A 27,880-nucleotide genomic window follows, 5' to 3' on the forward strand; every position below is an offset into this window, starting at 1 on the left:
CGCTTAGTATTAAACCGTACTGTCAATTTGGAGGATGGGCTCAATTTTCTGAGCAGGCAAGAGCATTTAATTTGTTTATTTTGTTTCGTCGACTTCTACTGTTCGTGTAATATACCCTAAGTGTATCGCTATTTGGAGGCCCTTCTCTTTCATTGATCATTTTGCTAATTTGTTTCCCCCCACAAACACATACTTTTATTACCGCCTTTCCCCATATCAATTCCCATACCACTATCTACTAACAGTTTAAACCCAAACAAATCCCTCCAACCACAGGTTCCAACGAGTTGGCAACAGCGACAACCCCAGCCCTGGATAAATACATCCCATCCCGAGCATACAAGTCATTTCTTCCATAGAAGTGTTCCCAGATCTCTATGCATGATATTTCATTTGATTTACAATATTTGCCCAGTCGGCAAGTGATACAAAGTGTCCTCGACAACCATTTATTTCCAACTCCCTTTCATGGAGGAATCCCACATATGATCGGGATTCCTCCCTTGCTCCTAACGTTCGGTAACGGGGTTTTTGATTTGTGGAACCAATTGCCACGTAACGTGGTGGAGGTGGGGTCCCTTGATTGTTTCAAGCGTAGGTTGGACATGTATATGAGTGGGATTGGGTGGTTATAAATAGAAGCTGCCTTGTATGGGCCAATAGGCCTTCTGCAGTTACCTTTGTTCCTATGTTCTTAAGTTTCATCAATGTCACGACACAGGGTCTATGGAGCCTTATTAGTGTCACGACACAGGGTCTATGGAGCCTTATTAGTGTCACGACACAGGATCTATGGAGCCTTATTAGTGTCACGACACAGGATCTATGGAGCCTTATTAGTGTCACGACACAGGGTCTATGGAGCCTTATTAGTGTCATGATACAGGGTCTAGGGAGCCTAACCAGTGTGTCATGACACAGGGTCTAGGGAGCCTCACCAGTGTGTCATGACACAGGGTCTAGGGAGCCTCACCAGTGTGTCATGACACAGGGTTTAGGGAGCCTCGCCAGTGTGTCATGACACAGGGTCTAGGGAGCCTCACCAGTGTGTCATGACACAGGGTCTAGGGAGCCTCACCAGTGTGTCATGACACAGGGTTTAGGGAGCCTCACCAGTGTGTCATGACACAGGGTTTAGGGAGCCTCACCAGTGTGTCATGACACAGGGTCTAGGGAGCCTCACCAGTGTGTCATGACACAGGGTCGTGTACATGAGCGTGTCACGACACAGGAGTTGAGGGACGACAGCGGCGGCGCATGTGTCCGGCGGCTCCCTAGTGGCAGGAACGCGGCGCCAGTTAAACAGCTGACTGTGTGTCGTCTGCTGCAGTGTTATCTGGGAGGTGGTGAGGGTGAGTCGTCGCTCCATCGATCGCCGGGTAGTCCAACTCTCTCAAGTCTTGTTGTGCGCAGTTGCCATGTGACATGTTTAGATCATCCGTCAAGGATAAAGCCTGGTAAGTACATAACTGTCAACTTTAAAACTTGAAAAGTGCGAGTTAGTGACATTGGAACCGGTTCTGGTGCCGTCACCAAGTGATGGGTCGGGTCGTAATGTATGATGTGTCACTGGTTCACTGAGGTCGTGCGACCAGTGAGGTGATACAGGAGGCCGGGAAGGAGGCTGCAACAATATCTCTCACTCAGTTGCGCCATTAACGCGGACACGCGGATATGTTTAAACAAAATAAGATGTTAGGTTATACGACACAAGTGTTCAACATTCCGTCGTGGACTTTTAATAAGTCAACAACACGATTCATAAGTTCTCCAGATTTCACTCTTAATTGTCTGCAATTATGTCTTCCATGTTGTTTGCCTCCGCTGGTGTGCTGAACCTCACCAGACGCTAACTGTAAACTTTCCGGTACCTCGCGCTCCTAAGTGGCTCTGCCCGGGATGTGTATACACATTGAAATATTATTTTTCATAAACTGTCAGATCTAGACTTTATTTATTCTCGTTAATCACGCGTGTAGAGCGCGCTCATTAATCATGCGCGTAGAGCGCGCTCGTTAATCATGCGCGTAGAGCGCGCTCGTTAATCATGCGCGTAGAGCGCGCTCGTTAATCATGCGCGTAGAGCGCGCTCGCTAATCATGCGCGTAGAGCGCGCTCGTTAATCATGCGCGTAGAGCGCGCTCGCTAATCATGCGCGTAGAGCGCGCTCGCTAATCATGCGCGTAGAGCGCGCTCGCTAATCATGCGCGTAGAGCGCGCTCGTTAATCATGCGCGTAGAGCGCGCTCGCTAATCATGCGCGTAGAGCGCGCTCGCTAATCATGCGCGTAGAGCGCGCTCGCTAATCATGCGCGTAGAGCGCGCTCGCTAATCATGCGCGTAGAGCGCGCTCGCTAATCATGCGCGTAGAGCGCGCTCGCTAATCATGCGCGTAGAGCGCGCTCGCTAATCATGCGCGTAGAGCGCGCTCGCTAATCATGCGCGTAGAGCGCGCTCGCTAATCATGCGCGTAGAGCGCGCTCGCTAATCATGCGCGTAGAGCGCGCTCGCTAATCATGCGCGTAGAGCGCGCTCGCTAATCATGCGCGTAGAGCGCGCTCGCTAATCATGCGCGTAGAGCGCGCTCGCTAATCATGCGCGTAGAGCGCGCTCGCTAATCATGCGCGTAGAGCGCGCTCGCTAATCATGCGCGTAGAGCGCGCTCGCTAATCATGCGCGTAGAGCGCGCTCGCTAATCATGCGCGTAGAGCGCGCTCGCTAATCATGCGCGTAGAGCGCGCTCGCTAATCATGCGCGTAGAGCGCGCTCGCTAATCATGCGCGTAGAGCGCGCTCGCTAATCATGCGCGTAGAGCGCGCTCGCTAATCATGCGCGTAGAGCGCGCTCGCTAATCATGCGCGTAGAGCGCGCTCGCTAATCATGCGCGTAGAGCGCGCTCGCTAATCATGCGCGTAGAGCGCGCTCGCTAATCATGCGCGTAGAGCGCGCTCGCTAATCATGCGCGTAGAGCGCGCTCGCTAATCATGCGTGCAGAACGCACGAAATTTAAATGCGTGAATGTTGAGTTAATTTGATGGGGTTGGAAATTGCATGACTGTGTTCATCTTACGAGGAATGAGCGTCTGAGTATTAGTTAATGGCATCTGTGGGCGCTGGTGATCAGACACAACTCTGTGGCACCGACTGTGTCACGGTAACCAGTCACGGCACTGTCTGTGTCACGGTAACCAGTCACGGCACTGTCTGTGTCACGGTAACCAGTCACGGCAGTGTCTGTGTCACGGTAACCAGTCACGGCAGTGTCTGTGTCACGGTAAACAGTCGCAAATATGGGTTATGAACGCAGACGTGTTGAACTCTTGCCAAGGCAGCAATAAGCAGTTTCGCGTGGGTACTAAAGTTAATCACAAACATAAACAATGAATTTCACACTAGGTGAATCAGTTAGTCTTGAATACAAAATGTATATTTGTGTATTTGTACTCACCTATTTGTGCTTGCGGGGGTTGAGCTTTGACTCTTTGGTCCCGCCTCTCAACTGTCAATCAACTGGTGTACAGATTCCTGAGCCTACTGGGCTCTATCATATCTACATTTGAAACTGTGTATGGAGTCAGCCTCCACCACATCACTGCCTAATGCATTCCATCCGTTTACTACTCTGACATTGAAAAAGTTCCTTCTAACGTCCCTGTGGCTCATGTGGGTAATCAGTTTCCACCAGTGTCCCTTTGTTCGCGTCCCACCAGTGTTGAATAGTTTATCCTTGTTTACCCGGTCGATTCCCCTGAGGACTTTGTAGGTTGTGATCATGTCTCTCCTTACTCTTCTGTCTTCCAGTGTCGTAAGATGCATTTCCCGCAGCCTTTCCTCGTAACTAATGCCTCTTAGTTCTGGGACTAGTCTAGTGGCATACCTTTGAACTTTTTCCAGCTTCGTCTTGTGCTTGACAAGGTACGGGTGTGTGTGTGTGTGTGTGTGTGTGTGTGTAGGTAACCAGTCGTGTTGATATGCTATATCAACACGACTGTTGTGTTGATATAGTATACTTTTGTGTTGATATGCGTACATCTGTGTGGCAGGGAAGGTGGACATGGTGATGCAGCTCCCATGGTCTCCTTGCGATTGACCCCCCCCCCCCCCCTCCCCTGGAAAACCTCACCGTGTGGATTATGGGCTCCGACGACCAGAGGGCGTTGTTGGGTATGAGCTGGAAAGCCCCTTTTTTGGCCAACCCTTGTGTTGTCCACCACATGTGGTCCTCTGGGGAAGGAACCCTGCGGTCCTCTGGGGGAGGAACCCTGCGGTCCTCTGGGAGAGGAACCCTGCGGTCCTCTGGGAGAGGAACCCTGCGGTCCTCTGGGAGAGGAACCCTGCGGTCCTCTGGGAGAGGAACCCTGCGGTCCTCTGGGAGAGGAACCCTGCGGTCCTCTGGGAGAGGAACCCTGCGGTCCTCTGGGAGAGGAACCCTGCGGTCCTCTGGGAGAGGAACCCTGCGGTCCTCTGGGAGAGGAACCCTGCGGTCCTCTGGGAGAGGAACCCAGCGGTCCTCTGGGAGAGGAACCCAGCGGTCCTCTGGGAGAGGAACCCAGCGGTCCTCTGGGAGAGGAACCCAGCGGTCCTCTGGGAGAGGAACCCTGCGGTCCTCTGGGAGAGGAACCCTGCGGTCCTCTGGGAGAGGAACCCTGCGGTCCTCTGGGAGAGGAACCCTCCCGGCCATTGTCTCACGCTCACATACACTGAGCGTATTTATATTTGAAAGGCTAAATCCAGATTATGATTTATTACTTTCATCTTCACTGGAAATGGACACTTATATATAGTCATTGTGTAACCTTTCTCTTGGGGCTCACTCTTGCTCTAGCGTTTTCTCTCAATCTCTTTCTCCCTCTCATTTTCTTTATTTTCTCTCTTCACCTTTCTCTCTCTTCCTCTATTTTGTTAAATAATAGTGAGATGGTGGGCATAACATGGCCCCCTCGGCCCCATACCCGGAGGCTTAACACCGGGGCTAACCAAACAGTGATCAAGTAATCACAAGGTCTAATGGCTCAACTGTTCTCGCGTGAACGGACTACAAAATATAGACAAATATATCCGCGGAGAGGTCGGAGTATCTCTCTAAACGATGAGTGCGGTTAATACCGGTGAGTGCGGTTAATACCAGTGAGTGCGGTTAAGTAAGGCTGTATTATATACGCGCTGTGGCCAAAAGTGATCGTAATTTGAAGTGAAATCGGCTCACGAAAGTGACGTACTGTCCCGTTTTCTGTTTGAGTCGTCCGGCTTACTCGGAAAGATTAGGAGAGGAAACTTTCAATTAACGTTTTTCATAACGTTTTGAAACTTTACGAGAATTTCCTGCCCATCTAACCTATCAGAGGACCCTTAACTGTTGTTGAAAAAAAACTCAAATTTATTTTCATTATTTTTCATTTTTAAATTACATCAACTTTCGGCCATACGGGCAAACGGCCAAAAGCGACGTTATTTTTAAGGGGACAGGTTGTAGCAAACGAACATATTTGCTACCTTAATATAGTTTATATAATTATATATGTTATAATTGTGATGTGGAGTGCAAAAGTGTGGGTAAATTCACCATACATCTTCGGCCATGGTGAACGAATTGATCATGACAAAATGGTGAATGAATTGCGCTTGAATATCTATCAGGGAGTCATTCAACTCACCGGGAATGTGACTGAAAGACGATGGACATAAATGGTAAGTGAATGTATGAGGAAGCATTGAGTGTGTGAGGGGCAGCGGTGAGTGTGTGAGAGGGAGCGGTGAGTGTGTGAGAGGGAGCGGTGAGTGTGTGAGAGGGAGCGGTGAGTGTGTGAGAGGGAGCGGTGAGTGTGTGAGAGGGAGCGGTGAGTGTGTGAGAGGGAGCGGTGAGTGTGTGAGAGGGAGCGGTGAGTGTGAGAGGCAGTGGTAAGCGGTACCAGTAGTTAATACATGGACAGGTTACACGTGGTTGGAGTGAATTAATAAAAAAATCAAATGTAAATATAGTATTATCAACGGAGGCGGGACCAGGAGCTAATGCTCGACCCTGTAAATGCATCTAGATGCACAAGGCACTCAAGCATAGTTTACTGTTATCTTGATGCATGCCGTGGCTTGCCTCACATATTGACGCATGCTGTGGCTTACCTCACTGACGCATGCCGTGGCTTGCCTGACAGAGACAGCTGGCCCCAGAGCACGGCGCGACTCACCACCCGCGGGACACTTAAGGTGAGCCAGAGACCTCTTACGACCTGCTCCTCCGATTTATATTTCCTGATGAGGTCATAATCCGTAAATCTAAGACGCTTCTCAAGGACATAAAATGGCCGGGCTTGGCCCAGGTGGGCGTCCAGTCCCAGCTTTATTACCTGGGGCCCCGAGCCTCAGGGGAGCCTGGCGCCCCGGGCCTCAGGGGAGCCTGGCGCCCCGGGCCTCAGGGGAGCCTGGCGCCCCGGGCCTCAGGGGAGCCTGGCGCCCCGGGCCTCAGGGGAGCCTGGCGCCCCGGGCCTCAGGGGAGCTGAGTGGGGTGAGACAATAACAGAGGTCTTTATTGCACCCGGGGGACCTGCACTCATTATGTCACGGTGTGGCTCGGTGCCGTGTGAGGGTGTGGCTCGGTGCCGTGTGAGGGTGTGGCTCGGTCTCGTGTGAGGGTGTGGCTCGGTCTCGTGTGAGGGTGTGGCTCGGTCTCGTGTGAGGGTGTGGCTCGGTCTCGTGTGAGGGTGTGGCTCGGTCTCGTGTGAGGGTGTGGCTCGGTCTCGTGTGAGGGTGTGGCTCGGTCTCGTGTGAGGGTGTGGCTCGGTCTCGTGTGAGGGTGTGGCTCGGTCTCGTGTGAGGGTGTGGCTCGGTCTCGTGTGAGGGTGTGGCTCGGTCTCGTGTGAGGGTGTGGCTCGGTCTCGTGTGAGGGTGTGGCTCGGTCTCGTGTGAGGGTGTGGCTCGGTCTCGTGTGAGGGTGTGGCTCGGTCTCGTGTGAGGGTGTGGCTCGGTCTCGTGTGAGGGTGTGGCTCGGTCTCGTGTGAGGGTGTGGCTCGGTCTCGTGTGAGGGTGTGGCTCGGTCTCGTGTGAGGGTGTGGCTCGGTCTCGTGTGAGGGTGTGGCTCGGTCTCGTGTGAGGGTGTGGCTCGGTCTCGTGTGAGGGTGTGGCTCGGTCTCGTGTGAGGGTGTGGCTCGGTCTCGTGTGAGGGTGTGGCTCGGTCTCGTGTGAGGGTGTGGCTCGGTCTCGTGTGAGGGTGTGGCTCGGTCTCGTGTGAGGGTGTGGCTCGGTCTCGTGTGAGGGTGTGGCTCGGTCTCGTGTGAGGGTGTGGCTCGGTCTCGTGTGAGGGTGTGGCTCGGTCTCGTGTGAGGGTGTGGCTCGGTCTCGTGTGAGGGTGTGGCTCGGTCTCGTGTGAGGGTGTGGCTCGGTCTCGTGTGAGGGTGTGGCTCGGTCTCGTGTGAGGGTGTGGCTCGGTCTCGTGTGAGGGTGTGGCTCGGTCTCGTGTGAGGGTGTGGCTCGGTCTCTTGTGAGGGTGTGGCTCGGTCTCGTGTGAGGGTGTGGCTCGGTCTCGTGTGAGGGTGTTGAGATGATCGTTCGTTAATTCTACCTCTATTTGTATCTCTTAAGATCTCCATGTGTGTGTTAAGATCTCCATGTGTGTGTTAAGACCTCCATGTGTGTGTTAAGACCTCCATGTGTGTGTTAAGATCTCCATGTGTGTGTTAAGGTCTCCATGTGTGTGTTAAGGTCTCCATGTGTGTGTCAGTCAGAGGGCAGGAGGGTGGAGGTGCTCAGTCATGACGGCAGCCTTAGTGTGTATAGACGCCGCCCGTGTCACACACACACTCACTCTCACATGCACACTCACGCCTCCCCGAGCACACCCACACTCACTTGCTGCCTCACGCCTCCCCGAGCACACCCACACATGCTACCTCACGCCTCCCCGAGCACACCCACACATGCTACCTCACGCCGCCACGAGCACACTCACATCCTGCCTCACGTGCACCGTGCCCCACGCCGCCCCGGGACGTGCCCAGTAAGCGCCACACGCCTCACACAGGTCCAGGAGTGCTCCAGCTACTGCCTCGGTGGCTCTCGACGATATACGGAAGGTTCTCAGCTGAAGAGAATGTGTGTTTGAGTGTGGTTGTCTCTTGAAGTGAACGTTGTTACATGATGGGGGAAAAGGTAGTCATTTCTAAACCTGGGTTGCATGGAGCCGCACAAGTCATGGTGCTCGCTTACACTCCGAAAACTTTAATTTAATGCCTCGTGCGCTTAAACAAGATTAGCAAAGTTTGCAAGTGTCCCGTTATAAGAAATTTGGTAAGAGGTAGCCTGGCCAGTGTTGGGATCGAACTGTTGACAACCCAACACATTTAATTTAGGTTTATTCTGAATGTTTATCCTAATGCTTCGTTGTACTACAACGGGGTACATGAATCTGAACAGGTGTCAGCCTCAGCCGGACCTGTTGTCAGGTGCGACACACTGTGTGCTGAGGTCTGACAAAGGACAAGAAAATAAGATGGTATAAAACTTCATCATGGATATATTGTGATATATCTCTAATCACCTTATATACAATATTTTACATGTGTATATTATATATATATATATATATATATATATATATATATATATATATATATATATATATATATGTGTGCATTGTACACAATTGCATTGTACACAAGTACAGTTAAATATATATATAGAGAGAAAGATACTACGACCATGCTACGGTCGTCTCTTGTCCGATTGATCTTCCCACTTATAAATCATCTACTTTCCTGCAATGTGTACCGCTATCAGGAAAATCAGCGCGTTACCTCCACGCCGACCTCTAAAACTCAAAACTGTTATCTTCCATAACTTTCAAGAACGTCGACCATGCCTCGATGTCCTCTTCCTTCATGAGGGTGGAGCACACTAACAGTTGGGTCCGTTGGTCACACATCCAAACGCGACGACAGCCTGTTGACTCAATGGAGGGGAGTAGATGTCTGTCTCTGCACATGCTCCGGCCAGCACACGTTACCTCGCCCGGTGGTTCTGATTGGCTAACAGAAATTCCCGCCACCGGACGAGCCATACCGTGCTGACAGTTAACGACCTCCATGGTTGTTAACCTCGTTCTTCCTGTAATAATGAACGTATGACTTAAATAATCGTGCCTTTATGCGATGAAATAACACGATACCATATATCGTAACACCAGCTGTCATTTTACAGGCAGAATATAATGCGCGAGAAACTGTAACATATTTGTAATATCAAATAACAATAAACACACTTCACAGACATTTAACCCAATACTCGTGGCTCTTGTGTTGGTATACAACGAGCTAGACCGTGTTGCATCTTGTTGTTATATGGTTAGTGTAGTTCTCACTGAAGTTCTTGTGTTCACCACGCGTGAACTGCTAGCATGTCACTGAAGCGCCTGTCATGTTCATTAGAAGTGCTAGCATGTCACTGGAGCTCTCGTCATGTTCATTAGAAGTGCTAGCATGTCACTGGAGCTCCCGTCATGTTCATTAGAAGTGCTAGCATGTCACTGAAGCGCCTGTCATGTTCATTAGAAGTGCTAGCATGTCACTGGAGCTCCCGTCATGTTCATTAGAAGTGCTAGCATGTCACTGAAGCTCCTGTCATGTTCATTAGAAGTGCTAGCATGTCACTGAAGCTCCTGTCATGTTCATTAGAAGTGCTAGCATGTCACTAAAGCGCCTGTCATGTTCATTAGAAGTGCTAGCATGTCACTGAAGCTCCTGTCATGTTCATTAGAAGTGCTAGCATGTCACTGAAGCTCCTGTCATGTTCATTAGAAGTGCTAGCATGTCACTGGAGCTCCCGTCATGTTCATTAGAAGTGCTAGCATGTCACTGAAGCGCCTGTCATGTTCATTAGAAGTGCTAGCATGTCACTGGAGCTCCTGTCATGTTAATTAGAAGAGCTAGCATGTCACTGGAGCTCCCGTCATGTTCATTAGAAGTGCTAGCATGTCACTGAAGCTCCTGTCATGTTCATTAGAAGTGCTAGCATGTCACTGGAGCTCCCGTCATGTTCATTAGAAGTGCTAGCATGTCACTGAAGCTCCTGTCATGTTCATTAGAAGTGCTAGCATGTCACTGGAGCTCCCGTCATGTTCATTAGAAGTGCTAGCATGTCACTGAAGCGCCTGTCATGTTCATTAGAAGTGCTAGCATGCCACAAGAGTTCCTGACACAATAAATCCAAATCAATAAGATGTTTAACTTACCGTCACAGCCTGGCTGATATACAGCTATTCTGTCGTGCGCTTATTGTCGGGTAGGCCTATAGTTTTCCTCCGATGATTGAATCAGAGGTTTTGGACAACTCTTCGTTGGTCTGTGCTACTCCTTACTTTTATTGCCTAAGGTAGTGTTGATGATCTTACCTACAGCAATAAGCCATCATGATAGTTGCTCGCCTTCTTCACAAGCAACTGGATGTTGTAATAACATAATAATTATAATCTTTATTTGTATTTGTCAACATTCTGGTATATGAGTCTTGCTCCACTGCGGTACTAACGCCTGAATTCTCTCCAAGAAGAAATAAATTGGATAGCCGAGGGGCGCTGCTCTCCTGACCCTTAAGTGGAAATTATACACGTAATGACTCGTTGAGTGGTCCACACAGATGATTGTGACTTGACTCCACGTCAGATGAGGGGATGTGAGTATATATATATATATATATATATATATATATATATATATATATATATATATATATATATATATATATATATATATATATATATATATATATATGTCGTACCTAGTAGCCAGAACGCACTTCTCAGCCTACTATGCAAGGCCCAATTTGACTAATAAGCCAAGTTTTCAGGAATTAATTGCTTTTCGACTACCTAACCTACCTAACCTAACCTAACCTAACTTTTTCGGCTACCTAACCCAACCTAACCTATAAAGATAGGTTAGGTTAGGTTAGGTAGGGTTGGTTAGGTTCGGTCATATATCTACGTTAATTTTAACTATAATAAAACAATATTGACCTCATACATAATGAAATGGGTAGCTTTATCATTTCATAAGAAAAAAATTAGAGAAAATATATTAATTCAGGAAAACTTGGTTTATTAGGCAAATCGGGCCTTGCATAGTAGGCTGAGAAGTGCGTTCTGGCTACTAGGTACGACATATATATATATATATATATATATATATATATATATATATATATATATATATATATATATATATATATATTAGTATATTTTGGTAGCAGTCTTTCCTGTAGACATATATTATTAAATATGACCGAAAAAGTAAGATTAATAATTCTAATACGAATTTTCTCAATCTTTCGTACATTTCTTTTCACTGTTGGAGGTAAATCAAAAATCAATTCTCCAAAATTCATTTTTATTTCTAGTCTGACGCGACACGAGCGCGTTTCGTAAAACTTATTACATTTTCAAAGACTTTAGTTCACAAATACACAACTGAATAGAACTTACGCATCTCCGATTTTATATCTACATTTGAGTGAGGTGGAAGGGGTGATGTGGCATTAACACAAGACAGAACAAGATGTGGTATTAATAGGGTATTAATTTCATCAACACAAGACAGAACAAGAGTATTAATAGGGTATTAATTTCATCAACACAAGACAGAACACGAAACAATGGATATTGAATAGAAGTGTTTGTAGAAAGCCTATTGGTCCATATTTCTTGATGCTTCTATATTGGAGCGGAGTCTTGAGGTGGGTAGAATATAGTTGTGCAATAATTGGCTGTTGATTGCTGGTGTTGACTTCTTGATGTGTAGTGCCTCGCAAACGTCAAGCCGCCTGCTATCGCTGTATCTATCGATGATTTCTGTGTTGTTTACTAGGATTTCTCTGGCGATGGTTTGGTTGTGGGAAGAGATTATATGTTCCTTAATGGAGCCCTGTTGCTTATGCATCGTTAAACGCCTAGAAAGAGATGTTGTTGTCTTGCCTATATACTGGTTTTTTTGGAGCTTACAGTCCCCAAGAGGGCATTTGAAGGCATAGACGACGTTAGTCTCTTTTAAAGCGTTCTGTTTTGTGTCTGGAGAGTTTCTCATGAGTAGGCTGGCCGTTTTTCTGGTTTTATAGTAAATCGTCAGTTGTATCCTCTGATTTTTGTCTGTAGGGATAACGTTTCTATTAACAATATCTTTCAGGACCCTTTCCTCCGTTTTATGAGCTGTGGAAAAGATACACTACTATATTCTACCCACCTCAAGACTCCGCTCCAATATAGAAGCACCAAGAAATATGGACCAATAGGCTTTCTACAAACACTTCTATTTCAATATCCATTGTTTCGTGTTCTGTCTTGTGTTGATGAAATTAATACCCTATTAATACTCTTGTTCTGTCTTGTGTTGAAGAAATTAATACCCTATTAATACCACATCTTGTTCTGTCTTGTGTTAATGCCACATCACCCCTTCCACCTCACTCAAATGTAGATATAAAATCGGAGATGCGTAAGTTCTATTCAGTTGTGTATTTGTGAACTAAAGTCTTTGAAAATGTAATAAGTTTTACGAAACGCGCTCGTGTCGCGTCAGACTAGAAATAAAAATGAATTTTGGAGAATTGATTTTTGATTTACCTCCAACAGTGAAAAGAAATGTACGAAAGATTGAGAAAATTCGTGTTAGAATTATTAATCTTACTTTTTCGGTCATATTTAATAATATATATATATATATATATATATATATATATATAGGTAGGTAGGATTTGAGTAGGATCATTGATTCACATTTGTCTCTAATTCATTGTAAATATATATATATATATATATATATATATATATATATATATATATATATATATATATATATATATATATATATATATATATATATATATTTACTTAGATCCATTTTTGATAGATCAATTAAATATATATATATATATATATATATATATATATATATATATATATATATATATATATATATATATATATATATATATATATTTACAATGAATTAGAGACAAATGTGAATCAATGATCCTACTCAAATCGCCCTTTAATTGATCTATCAAAAATGGATCTAAGTTATATAAACCACTGCTAATGTTCAAATTACATTCTTTAGTAATCTGTATTAAAACAGATTCAGTTATGTTCCTGTTGAAAGTGCTTTTACAATTCGTTATTGAAGAAGCCATCTCCCAATGAATCTGGTGAGAATTTTCTGACAAATGAACATTGTTCATTTGTTTGTTCATTTGTTCATCACCGTATTAACCAATCACTGTAGTGACCTATCACTGTAGTGACCTATCACTGTAGTGACCTATCACTGTAGTGACCTATCACTGTAGTGACCTATCACTGTAGTGACCTATCACTGTAGTGAACTATGACTGGAGTGAACTATGACTGGAGTGAACTATGACTTGAGTGACCTATGACTGGAGTGACCTATGACTGGAGTGACCTATGACTGGAGTGAACTATCAGCATAGTGATAGGTCACTATCACGGCCCGTTCTCTCCATGTGTGTGTCCATCAACAATGCATATGTTTTGCTCCATGATATCATTGCTCCATGATATCATTGCTTAATGATATCGTCGTAGCCGAGGCTCAGATTACGTCATTATTACCTGGCTTTAATTTGTCCTAATACGTCCCATACTTAATTGATTGGCCAAGTCGGTTAGAAATGTGAGGCTTTAGGTGAGAGGAGTGCCGCCCCCCCCCCCAACTCCTCTCCAAAACTAGAGGCTTAGGCGGCCAAAGTTCCCTACCCTCACCACTCGGTGGGGAGGGGGAAAAGGAGGGGAAAGTTGGGGGGATCGGAGGGTAAGGTTTGGGCAGGGTTGATTGGGGAAGGGGGGAGGGGATGGCTGGGAACGAAAAATTTTATACAGCAAAAAGCTTTTACGGTCACATTTGAGCGGATGCTGTCAGGTATATACATTATCACTATTCTGGTCATAATTTTTTATCTACCTTTCTTTCACACACACACACACACACACACACACACACACACACACACACACACACACACACACACACACACACAACCAGCTATCAGGGGGACCTTATAGCTGAATGGACAGTGCTCTAGACTCGTAATCCTAGGGGTCCGGGTCCAATTCCTGGTGATGGCGGAAACAAATGGGCAGTTTCTTTCACCCTGATGCACCTGTTACCTAGCAGCAAATAGGTACCTGGGAGTTAGACAGTTGTTACAGGCTGCTTCCTGTGTGTGTGTGCGCGCGTGAGCGCGAAAAAAATAGTAGTAACAGTTGATTGATTGACAGTTGAGAGGCGGGCCGAAAGAGCAGAGCTCAACCCCCCCCCCCCAAGCAAAACTAGGTGAATACACATAAGGGGTCTCGCGGTTGAGTGCATAGCGCCTCGGGGTCGAAGTCCTAATGGCCCGGGTTCGTTTCCCAGCATAGGCAGAAACAAATGGGCAGATTTTTTCCACCCTCTTGCACCTGTTCACCTAGCAGTAAATCGGTACCAGGGAGTTACAGATGCTTCGGTATGCTTCCTGTACTTACCTAATTGTACTTACCTAATTGTGCTTGCGGGGGTTGAGCTTTGGCTCTTTGGTCCCGCCTCTCAACTGTCAATCAACTGTTGTACAGATTCCTGAGCCTACTGGGCTCTATCATATCTACATTTGAAACTGTGTATGGAGTCAGTCTCCACCACATCACTGCCTAAAGCATTCCATTTTGTTCGTGTTCTACCCGTGCTGAAGAGTTTGTCTTTGTCCACCCTGTCAATTCCCCTGAGAATTTTGTAGGTGGTTATCATGTCTCCCCTTACTCTTCTGTTTTCCAGGGATGTGAGGTTCAGCTCCTTTAGCCTTTCCTCGTAGCTCATTTAGCCTTTCCTCGTAGCCGGAGTTGGGAAGTAGAAGAACTTTCAGAACCCCATCACGCAGGTGTCAAGCAGGCAGGGTGAGGTGATTGTTGCCCGACTCCGGCTTCTAGCTCTCCACCAGGTCTTCCCTCTTCCATCTGGATCAATGGAGGACCATCGAACAGCTGTATGCTCGAAGTCGAATTCAACTGCATGTTGATTACTGGTGTCAGCTCCAGGAGGCTTCGTACGCTCGAGGCTGTGTTCATTCGAGAGCTGACACCAGTGATCAACATCTAACAACCAGAGGTGGTATATATATATATATATATATATATATATATATATATATATATATATATATATATATATATATGCAAACAAGCCTGAATGGTCCCCAGGACTATATACAACTGAAAACTCACACCCCAGAAGTGACTCGAACCCATACTCCCACAACTGGTATGTACAGGGACGCCTTAATCCGCTTGACCATCACGACCGGACATAAGGAAGTGATAGCCGAGGCTATATGAACCACTTCCCCGCCGGCACTCGGATGGTAATCTTGGGCATAGCATTTTATCAAATCACCTCATTCTTTGGGGCACACGTGAGGAACACAAATGCAAACAAGCCTGAATGGTCCCCAGGACTATATACAACTGAAAACTCACACCCCAGAAGTGACTCGAACCCATACTCCCACAACTGGTATGTACAGGGACGCCTTAATCCGCTTGACCATCACGACCGGACATAAGGAAGTGATAGCCGAGGCTATATGAACCACTTCCCCGCCGGCACTCGGATGGTAATCTTGGGCATAGCATTTTATCAAATCACCTCATTCTTTGGGGCACACGTGAGGAACACAAATGCAAACAAGCCTGAATGGTCCCCAGGACTATATACAACTGAAAACTCACACCCCAGAAGTGACTCGAACCCATACTCCCACAACTGGTATGTACAGGGACGCCTTAATCCGCTTGACCATCACGACCGGACATAAGGAAGTGATAGCCGAGGCTATATGAACCACTTCCCCGCCGGCACTCGGATGGTAATCTTGGGCATAGCATTTTATCAAATCACCTCATTCTTTGGGGCACAGGTGAGGAACACAAATGCAAACAAGCCTGAATGGTCCCCAGGACTATATACAACTGAAAACTCACACCCCAGAAGTGACTCGAACCCATACTCCCACAACTGGTATGTACAGGGACGCCTTAATCCGCTTGACCATCACGACCGGACATAAGGAAGTGATAGCCGAGGCTATATGAACCACTTCCCCGCCGGCACTCGGATGGTAATCTTGGGCATAGCATTTTATCAAATCACCTCATTCTTTGGGGCACACGTGAGGAACACAAATGCAAACAAGCCTGAATGGTCCCCAGGACTATATACAACTGAAAACTCACACCCCAGAAGTGACTCGAACCCATACTCCCACAACTGGTATGTACAGGGACGCCTTAATCCGCTTGACCATCACGACCGGACATAAGGAAGTGATAGCCGAGGCTATATGAACCACTTCCCCGCCGGCACTCGGATGGTAATCTTGGGCATAGCATTTTATCAATCATTTTATCAAATTCTGGGGTGTGAGTTTTCAGTTGTATATAGTCCTGGGGACCATTCAGGCTTGTTTGCATTTGTGTTCCTCACGTGTGCCCCAAAGAATGAGGTGATTTGATAAAATGCTATGCCCAAGATTACCATCCGAGTGCCGGCGGGGAAGTGGTTCATATAGCCTCGGCTATCACTTCCTTATGTCCGGTCGTGATGGTCAAGCGGATTAAGGCGTCCCTGTACATACCAGTTGTGGGAGTATGGGTTCGAGTCACTTCTGGGGTGTGAGTTTTCAGTTGTATATAGTCCTGGGGACCATTCAGGCTTGTTTGCATTTGTGTTCCTCACGTGTGCCCCAAAGAATGAGGTGATTTGATAAAATGCTATGCCCAAGATTACCATCCGAGTGCCGGCGGGGAAGTGGTTCATATAGCCTCGGCTATCACTTCCTTATGTCCGGTCGTGATGGTCAAGCGGATTAAGGCGTCCCTGTACATACCAGTTGTGGGAGTATGGGTTCGAGTCACTTCTGGGGTGTGAGTTTTCAGTTGTATATAGTCCTGGGGACCATTCAGGCTTGTTTGCATTTGTGTTCCTCACGTGTGCCCCAAAGAATGAGGTGATTTGATAAAATGCTATGCCCAAGATTACCATCCGAGTGCCGGCGGGGAAGTGGTTCATATAGCCTCGGCTATCACTTCCTTATGTCCGGTCGTGATGGTCAAGCGGATTAAGGCGTCCCTGTACATACCAGTTGTGGGAGTATGGGTTCGAGTCACTTCTGGGGTGTGAGTTTTCAGTTGTATATAGTCCTGGGGACCATTCAGGCTTGTTTGCATTTGTGTTCCTCACGTGTGCCCCAAAGAATGAGGTGATTTGATAAAATGCTATGCCCAAGATTACCATCCGAGTGCCGGCGGGGAAGTGGTTCATATAGCCTCGGCTATCACTTCCTTATGTCCGGTCGTGATGGTCAAGCGGATTAAGGCGTCCCTGTACATACCAGTTGTGGGAGTATGGGTTCGAGTCACTTCTGGGGTGTGAGTTTTCAGTTGTATATAGTCCTGGGGACCATTCAGGCTTGTTTGCATTTGTGTTCCTCACGTGTGCCCCAAAGAATGAGGTGATTTGATAAAATGCTATGCCCAAGATTACCATCCGAGTGCCGGCGGGGAAGTGGTTCATATAGCCTCGGCTATCACTTCCTTATGTCCGGTCGTGATGGTCAAGCGGATTAAGGCGTCCCTGTACATACCAGTTGTGGGAGTATGGGTTCGAGTCACTTCTGGGGTGTGAGTTTTCAGTTATATATATATATATATATATATATATATGACCGCATATTCTGTATTTATTATTTTCTGGTTTAGGGCTTCTATCCCTCTAACTATTTTCTTAGCATCAGGGCTTAATTGGAATAGGAGTTCTCCAAAACTCATTTTCGTACTTTTAAGGTGAAGAAAAGAAGTGGTTTACTATAGAGTGTATTACACTTATTTGTATAATTTGCACGACGTTTCGAACCTCCATGGTTCATTCTCAAGTGAACAATCTTACAATACTAGTTGATTTTATACCCGCATTAGGTCAGGTGATAATACAATGAAGGTGAAAAACATGGGGGGATACATAAGGGATAAACATAGGGGCTGCAGAAGGCTTATTGGCCCATACGAGGCATCTCCTATCTAAACACAAAGATTAATCCAGTGTAATTGGCCTGTTATGTTGGACATTGTCTTCTGTGTTGGCATCGATATGTTCTTGTCTTGTCCTTACTCTCATGGTGGGTAGAGTAAATAGTTCCGTGATTTGGGTGTTCATGGTAGGTCGCTCTATTCTTATGTGAATTGCCTCAAGAATTTGTAATCTTCTTGAATCTTGGGTTTTGTCTATTATGCAAGTATTCTTGTTCAACATTTCTCTTGTTAGAGTAATGTCATGGGCTTGTCTCATGTGATTCCTAGGGGCACCAGATTGAAGATGGCATGTCAAACGCCTCGTCAGCTTGGTCGACGTCATACCTATGTACTTACATTGAAGGTTACATCCTTCGTGGGGGCAAGTGTACATGTATACAACGCTTGACTGCTGTAGAGGGTTCTCCGTCGGCTTCGGGCTGTTTTTGATAAGGAGTTCGGAAGTCTTCTTGGTTTTGTAGAATATTATCAGGTTTATGTTTTGGTTAGGAGTAGTGCTTTTTACTCCTTTACGGATTATTTCTTTCATTATTCTTTCCTCTTTTATATGTTCACTGTGCATGGTTGATTTGTAATATAATTTTATTGGGGGTGTTGTGGTTTCTGTTCTAGGTTCTGAATTATACCAACGGTCCAAGTGTCTTCTTATAGCCTATAGTTCTTCTGTTGAACTCCTAACTCCATACACTCCAAGTAAGTTTAGTCTACAATCATCAGCAGATTTCCTAGAATTGATCAAATCTACCCAGCCCGATGGAATCATCGCTTCCCTGGACGTTGAATCCCTTTTTACCAACGTCCCAGTCGACACAACCATAGGAATGATACTGGACAGAGTATACAGAGACGAGAGCACCCCCAAATTAGACATACCTGAGCCACACTTGAAAAGTCTTCTCGAAGCATGTACAAAGGAAGCCCCTTTCATCAGTCCACAAGGAGACATGTATTTACAGATAGACGGAGTAGCAATGGGCTCCCCCTTAGGAGTTTTATTTGCTAATTTTTATATGGGAACCATCGAAGATAGGGTCTTCAGTAGCAGACAAAAACCAACTGTATACTGCCGTTATGTAGATGACATATTCGTAATAGTAAAAGACTCAGATGAACTAATTGACCTAAAAAGACACCTAGAGAGAGAGTCAGTACTCCGATTTACACATGAAAATAGTGAAAATAACAGTCTGCCATTCTTGGATGTACTAATAACAAAAACAGGAACCTCTTTAAGCACCAACGTATATACCAAGCCCACCAACATAGGATTATGCCTGAACGGTAGAAGTGAGTGCCCCCAAAGATACAAAGCCAGTGTTCTCAATGCTTATATTCGTCGAGCGCTTACCCACTGCTCTGAATGGAGCAACGTGAGTAGAGAGTTTGAAAGAGTAACTCAGGTATTGGTGAACAACGGATATAGCAACGCGGAAATAAACGCTGCTATAAGAAGACACTTGGACCGTTGGTATAATTCAGAACCTAGAACAGAAACCACAACACCCCCAATAAAATTATATTACAAATCAACCATGCACAGTGAACATATAAAAGAGGAAAGAATAATGAAAGAAATAATCCGTAAAGGAGTAAAAAGCACTACTCCTAACCAAAACATAAACCTGATAATATTCTACAAAACCAAGAAGACTTCCGAACTCCTTATCAAAAACAGCCCGAAGCCGACGGAGAACCCTCTACAGCAGTCAAGCGTTGTATACATGTACACTTGCCCCCACGAAGGATGTAACCTTCAATGTAAGTACATAGGTATGACGTCGACCAAGCTGACGAGGCGTTTGACATGCCATCTTCAATCTGGTGCCCCTAGGAATCACATGAGACAAGCCCATGACATTACTCTAACAAGAGAAATGTTGAACAAGAATACTTGCATAATAGACAAAACCCAAGATTCAAGAAGATTACAAATTCTTGAGGCAATTCACATAAGAATAGAGCGACCTACCATGAACACCCAAATCACGGAACTATTTACTCTACCCACCATGAGAGTAAGGACAAGACAAGAACATATCGATGCCAACACAGAAGACAATGTCCAACATAACAGGCCAATTACACTGGATTAATCTTTGTGTTTAGATAGGAGATGCCTCGTATGGGCCAATAAGCCTTCTGCAGCCCCTATGTTTATCCCTTATGTATCCCCCCATGTTTTTCACCTTCATTGTATTATCACCTGACCTAATGCGGGTATAAAATCAACTAGTATTGTAAGATTGTTCACTTGAGAATGAACCATGGAGGTTCGAAACGTCGTGCAAATTATACAAATAAGTGTAATACACTCTATAGTAAACCACTTCTTTTCTTCACCTTAAAAGTACGAAAATGAGTTTTGGAGAACTCCTATTCCAATTAAGCCCTGATGCTAAGAAAATAGTTAGAGGGATAGAAGCCCTAAACCAGAAAATAATAAATACAGAATATGCGGTCATATTCAATGAAACATGTTTGAAAGAAAACCTGCTGCCAGTATACACCAATATATATATATATATATATATATATATATATATATATATATATATATATATATATATATATATATATATATATATATATATATATATATATGGAGACTAAACGTTTGGAACTAGCCTCACTCAACTTTCCAACATAACACAAGGGTGCGGGGGGGGGGGGGGGGGGGACTGTCATAGGCCAGTCAGGATTGTTCCCAGTTTGTCTGAGATTGTCAGAGAGCGAGAGAGAGAGTGGAGGGAAAGGAGAGATGAGGGAGAGAACGAAGAGGGGGCGAGGGAAAGGGAGAGAGGAGAAGAGGGTTATGTTGGGAAAGAAGGGAGGAGAGGGGTGAGAAGAGGAGAAAGGTGGAGAGAGGGGGGGGGGAGGAGGGACAGAGAAGCCAACACAGCCGGACACCCCAGGTAGTGTGTGTGTGTTTTTGGGACCAAGTCGTTTTATAGACGTGTTGTATATCCGAACGTGTTAGATCTATGATTCTAGTGCGCATCTTTTTCTGTTTTTATAGTGTAAAATCAGTTGAGAAAATGAACCCATTGTACACTTGTAATAGAGTTGAAACGTATCGTTAAAAGACGCATTGCGTTAAAGCACAACTAAACACAACCTTGTGCCTCTTGAGAGGCAGAAGGAGAGTGAATACGAGAGAACACAGACGATGATGTTAGCAATATATTTAAGCTAAGTGTAAGTAAAGCCTTTTGTTTCTGGGTGTAACTTGGAGAGTGTTGACCCTTCGCGCAAATGTCTCCTTATTGCCAAGTTTGAAAATATATGCGCTGAGCAGGTTACTGTTTGTATGACTGTCGTCAATATAATACATGTATTTTTTTGTACTTGTGAATCATTATTGGTGTTGCAGTTAGAAGAGACTGTTTATGGAACAACTGGTTAACGAAACACACCTCAATTGTACGCTGATAATAACAATTTGGCAGATCACGAAACACACAAAGTCTGGATTATGCCTGGATGAAATGGCTAAATCCCGCCCAGCAGGGAGCCGTGTGCGGATCACAGTTATTGTGTGTTTGTGTGTGGGAGGGGGGGGGGGGCGGGGGTGTCTATATTCGCCTAGTTGTGCTTGCGGGGGTTGAGCTCTGCTTGTTCGGCCCGCCTCTCAACTGTTACTAACTGCTAACTAATGTTTTTCACACACACACATACACACAGGTCCGGCGGCTGAGTGGACAGCACACTTGATACGTAGTCGTGTGGACCGGGGTTCGATTCTCGGGGCCGGCAGAAACAAATGGGCAGAGTTTCTTTCACCCGGCAACCCCTGTTACCTAGCAGTAAATAGCTACCTGGAAGTTAGACAGCTGCTACGGGCTGCTTCCTGGGGAAGTGTTTGTGTGAAAATTAGGATTAAGGACTTGTCCGAAACGCTATGCGTGCTGGTAGCTGTATAAGAATGTAACAACTCTTGTATATATCAATAAATAAAGAACAGATCACGAACGTCAAATTTATGTGATCCGGTGCGAGTTTTAGGCGGAGCCGTTTGTGGGTCCGATACGGCAAAAGTTTGCTATATGAGGCACGAATGATTTCCCGAAAACACCATTTGTGCCTATGTAACGTAGCTTATTGTAACGGAATGTAACGTAATGTAACCTAAGGTAGCATAACATAGCCTAAGGTAACGTAATGTAGCCTAAGGTAACGTAATGTAGCCTAAGGTAACGTAATGTAGCCTAAGGTAACGTAATGTAGCCTAAGGTAACGTAATGTAGCCTAAGGTAACGTAATGTAGCCTAAGGTAACGTAATGTAGCCTAAGGTAACGTAATGTAGCCTAAGGTAACGTAATGTAGCCTAAGGTAACGTAACGTAGCCTAAGGTAACGTAACGAAGCCAAAAGTAACTTTGTAACGTATCGGAAAAGAGAAAAGAAATAAAAAGATAACTCATGGAGTGAAGGAGGAAAGTGAGAGTGAGTGAGTGAGGGTGGAGAGGTGGAGTGAGGAAGAGTGGTCAGGAGGAAGGGAAAGGAGTGGGGGGATGGGGATGGTGGGGGAGGACGAGGGGGACACAGGACAAGTCTATTGTTTTTTAACTTGGTTTCTTGCGTATGGATTTCAGATAGTGCACTCTCACAGACTGATTGGCGCCTAACAACCGGGTAGGGACTCTTGCATTCATTAGATGTGTGCCAATTAAGTCCTTTTTTTGAGACGTAAGACTTGGAACATTGATGATATGGGTGAGACATCTGAGCACCCATGGATGTATGGCGCCTGTCGGCCTGCACGTTAGGGGACGGGGGAGTAATGTATTACTCGTAACGTAATAATGTAATTACGTAGTAAACGTAATGTAACCTAAGGTAACATAACATATTAACGAACCTAAGGTAACGTAACGTATTAACGTACCTTAGGCTACGTTACCTTAGTTTATCATAACATATCAATGTAACCTAAGGTAGCGTAACTTAACCTAGAGGAACGCCATGCTATGTAGCCTAAGGTAATGTAACATAATCAAAGGGAACGTAGCATAAGGGAACGTTACTTAACGTTCCTCGAGACATAAATAGTAACAGCAAATAATATTGGAACACCAGCTATGGGAGCAAGGAGGCGTCATGTACTAGAACTTGTAAACACGAAACAGAGAGAAAGCTCCTGGAGAATTTGCGACATGCGTCACGCACGATAGACCATTTACTCTATGCTAGTGAACTGCCACAACAATTCTACAACAACAGGAGTGCCTGAGTATCTGACTGCCCAACCCGTTCTCGCAAATTCGTAAAGTCAATATTGACTTATTAACTACGTGCATAGGTGATATACTAAACATAATAGATACCCTTAAAAAGATTCATAGAAAACACCGACCTTACCTAACCTTGTTAGTATCTTAAGATAAGCATCTTATTGCTTCGTAATTACAATTATTACTTAACCTATACCTATTATAGGTTAGGTAATAATTGTAATTACGAAGCTATAAGATGCTTATCTTAAGATACTAACAAGGTTAGGTAAGGTCGGTGTTTTCTATGAATCTTTTTAAGGGTATCTATTATGTTAAGTATGTCACCTATGCACATATTTAATAAGTCAATATTGACTTATTAAATTTGCGAGAACGGGTTGGGACTGCCGGATATTCTTTTATTAGTAGTGATCACTATATAATATAGGATTAGTAGCCGGTTGTGAGCATATGACAAACACAGTGTTTTATTCAGCACTACACACACACCTTATTCATGTCACACCTGTACTTTATATGTTTATGGAACCATTATTAATTTCATTCATTCGGCAGGTAACATGTGATTTGGAGTTACTACAAGCTGAGCTGGCCCACAAGCAGTGAAGTTTCTTGTTACCCAACCTTTACAAAGAGGCCACTGTGCTAGGACTCCATTACATGCACCCTGAAGCACATGTGGCCACACTTTAACAGATGTTAGGAGAAACTACATTATAATCAGGCCAACTATCTCTACCACACAGCTGAGGCATTCTAAATTGTATAGGCATAGTCAGTCAGTCAGTCAACAAGTCAGTTAACCAGTCGGTGGAAACATGAGTCAGAAGGCTGTTAAGTGGTGTCACCGAGCGTGGGTGATGAGTGTCACAGTCATCAGATCACTGTGGCCACAGATACAGTCACTGACTGGCATCTTCACCGTGTTTCAAGTGACATTTGAGTCAAGAAATGATCTGTCCCCAGTTCTGCTCTTTGCTCCCAAATTTACTCTTTAATATGCCACATATCTCTCAAAAGATTGCATAAAATTTCATACACAATTAAAATGTGAAATTAGTAGGTAAAAATGGCAGTCATTGCTTCAATACACACGTGAGGTAAGTGGGGCATTTTACGTGTTGTTATCTTGGTTATCAGCGGCGGGGCAGCGCAGGCAAGATGTCACAGTCCAGGTGGAAGATAACACCACTGGACGCTGCCACCCAACATGTTCGTGTCCACAGTTAACTGTTCTTGGGTTGACTACTGTTTTCCACTCGCATATTGCAACCTTTCTCACGCCGTCTCTTAAGCAAATGTAAACAAAAAATCGACTTTATCATACTTGCTTGCATTTGCAACACTTGAGTAGAACTAAAGTGCACATTTGCAACATCTGGGCTGGAATGAGTTACAGTTCCAACATCTGGCCTTCACGGTGGCACATATCTGGGCTGTATTTAAGTACACATTTGCAACATCTGTGCTGCAATGAAGCATATATTTGCAACATATTGACTGCACCGAGGGATATATTGCATTATTCTTCACGTTTATCCGTTTGCAGCACCAAGTTAATAAAAATAGCTTTTTCAATAGTGTGTTGTATGTCAGGCTATTTAAAGACTTCTGGAGAGTAAAAGCCACAATAATCGTAGCATTAATAATATCAATATTTGTTACCGTAATTTCTGAGTTGATAATTGTAAAATTCATAAATTAGACCGGGACAAACTGCATATTAAAAGCTGCATTAGTTTTTTATGTTATAATAACTGACCCGTGATTTTCAGTTATTTTCAGTTATTACTCGTAAAGTTCTCGTTCTCTTTCCTCGCTCTATACCGCTTTTGTTTATTTAATTCTGGGGTATATTTGTGTTGTTTGTATATCTATATGTGTATAGAAATGTCTGTCTTTTTCTCTGTTCGAGGTCGGAGACAGATATTTGGGGCAATTAGCTTAACCGAATTTTTCACAGTAACTACTGTCGAGTATGTGCCCAACATGGGCGGATCAGGACTGGTGACAAAGTGCCAAGTGCCAGCGTCCCTCCCACGAAGATCTCCCAATACTTTATCAAACATCATTAATTATTATTTCTATTATAATTATTGAATAAAAAATCCCACACATGTATTTATGTATTTTATGTAAAGATTTGAAGTACACCAAGACTGTCGCACTGTCCAGAGTGTGTTGTCTAGATCTGAACATAGTTTGGACGAGACTTTAATCTCAGCAACAAATACATTTGCTGTGTGGGATCCAGTCCTCTTATTATTGTTCATCTCGTGATCATGTCACACGTGTCCCCCCCTGCCCATGTTCCCGCAGGGAGGGAGTCGTCTGGAAAATTATGTTCATTTGTTCTATCAGCCGTCCAGGGTGTCTGAGAACTGTAGTTGCTAATAAAGGTGTCCGTTTGGATGGTGTCCCTCGTAACTGGCTCAATATTAAGGTGAGCGGCTGTTGGAGGCCACAGTCCTGGGGGTTAGCCTCGCCCACTTTGTCAGAGTGGTCTGGGGTTTGGGATGAACATAGGCAGGTTGGGGTCGCCAGTACTAAAAAGGCAACAGCGTACCCTGAGTCACATTTAGACCCCACCACGATTTTTCGTACTTTTCGTCGCCAACACAGCAAAATATTTTGAAAACAAACATTAGAACAAATTCTCACATTAATATTCACTATTATTCATTGACCTCGGGGAAATTAACGTAAATTTCCAGCTATCCACACTTTACCCGTAGTGGTATAAAACAGACTGATTGTCCTACAGCTTCAAAGCTTTCCCAAGCCCCGCCCCATTCACAGTGCAAATGAGGCTCTGCCCGCCAGCTACACAGCAAAATATTTGAAAACAAATAATATTGAAAATAAGCAAAAGAAATGGAAACAAATTTCAAAGCTATTTTTTTATAGTGATATAAAGTAATTACACAGAGAGAAATCACACTGATGTAAAGTATCAATGAGAAAATCCGTAGGAGCCGTGATGATGATTCGAACCAGTGCGCTGGGTGTTCTAAGGCACACGCTCCAGACAACTAGTCCACGACATGGTCAAAAGGATTGCAAGGTATGGTTGTCCCCAACCTATAGTGGGTTCAATACAACCCCTGGTTGTACTGGGGTACAACCTGGGGCAGCCATGGAGGGAAGGTAAACAGGTCGTTTGATACTACACGTGTGCGTCTACATTGGCTGATACCTATGTACCTTACAGCACAGCTGAGGGAGGCGGGGCGGCCACCTTCAGGGAGTCCCAGAAAGCCATCAAGTACAGGGACCTAGAACGTTGTTATAGGTTAGTGCCGATAGGCTCCGAGACCCTGGGGCGCCTGGGGTAAATGTGCAGCTCCTAAAGGAAATGGTAGAGAAACTCTTAGGCAAACTTAAGACCCAAGAGCGGCCAGTTTTCTGTTCCAGCGCCTCGGTGTCGCGAATCAGAGAGGAAATGCGTGCTGAATCTTGGGCACACACCCAACCTCCGAGGAGCTGCATGGCGGCTTCGAACAGTGATTGTTATATGTGTGTGTGTGGCCTCAGCTCCCAGACTCACGTGCACGCTGGCCTCAGCTCTTGGAGTCACGTGTCACAATATTTCACAAGAATGTTAATAGTTGGGCGAGGCTGACGCTGCATGTTTTGTGTGATAAGATATGGAGAGAGACTGTTGTGTTTAGCGAATGATAGTGGTGCCCCCGTCCTCCTCCCCCTACCCACACACACACACTGTGTGTGTGTGTAGAGAGGGATGGGGGTACCACCAGAAAGGACTTTTTTTAGTGTCAGAGTGTTTGACAAATTGAATGCATTAGGAAGTGATGTGGGGGAGGCTGACTCCATACACAGTTTCAAGTGTAGTTATGATAGAGCCCAATAGGCTTAGGAACCTGTACACCTGTTGATTGACGGTTGAGAGACGGTATCCAAAGAGCCAGAACTCAACCCCTGCAAGAACAATTAGGTGAGTACAATTCGGTGAGTACACGGGGAGCCGGCCGGCCAAGCGAACAGCACGCTTGACACGTGATCCTGTGGTCCCGGGTTCGATCCCGGGCGCTGGCGAGAAACGATGGGCAGAGTTTCTTTCACCCTATGCCTCTGTTACCTAGCAGTAAATAGATACCTGGGAGTTAGTCAGCTGTCACGGGCTGCTTCCTGGTGTGTGTGTGTGGGGGGGGGGGGGAAGTTGTAGTAGAAACAGTTGAGAGGCGGGCCGAAAGAGCAGAGCTCAATCCCCGCAAGCACAACTAGGTGAAAACAACTAGGTGAATACTTGGCTTGGCTTGGCCAGTACAACAAGGACATAGGCCGATTGATAAAAGTGGTATTCACAAGCGAGAGCACAAAAAAGGACATTTTAGCAAGGAAGAGCAGAGTATTCAATGTTTCGAAGTTCAAAACGATATTCCTACAGAGGGATATGACAAAGTAAGAGAGAATGAGGGCAGCAGCAGCAGTGAGGAAGGATTGCAGGGTGAGAGAAAGGAATCGGGGAACCACAGCCCCGAACTCTACAATCCCAGAGGAGAGTGGAG

At 45.2% G+C, this 27,880-nt stretch overlaps 1 protein-coding gene across 1 annotated transcript in view; it reads left to right on the top strand.

Annotated features, from left to right (window-relative positions):
* Positions 1 to 1,303: 1,303 nt before the first annotated feature.
* The window catches only part of HPS4 (Hermansky-Pudlak syndrome 4 protein), a 329,942-nt gene continuing 303,365 nt past the window's right edge, over positions 1,304 to 27,880 (top strand). The window contains exon 1 of the mRNA XM_045768881.2: positions 1,304 to 1,457. Within this exon, the coding sequence (XP_045624837.2) occupies positions 1,426 to 1,457 (32 nt within the window). The 5' untranslated portion in view covers positions 1,304 to 1,425. The remainder of the gene's footprint in view (positions 1,458 to 27,880) is intronic.

This window comes from Procambarus clarkii, chromosome 51 (genome assembly GCF_040958095.1).
Source record: "Procambarus clarkii isolate CNS0578487 chromosome 51, FALCON_Pclarkii_2.0, whole genome shotgun sequence".
In the NCBI taxonomy this organism is placed as follows: Eukaryota; Metazoa; Arthropoda; class Malacostraca; order Decapoda; family Cambaridae; genus Procambarus; species Procambarus clarkii.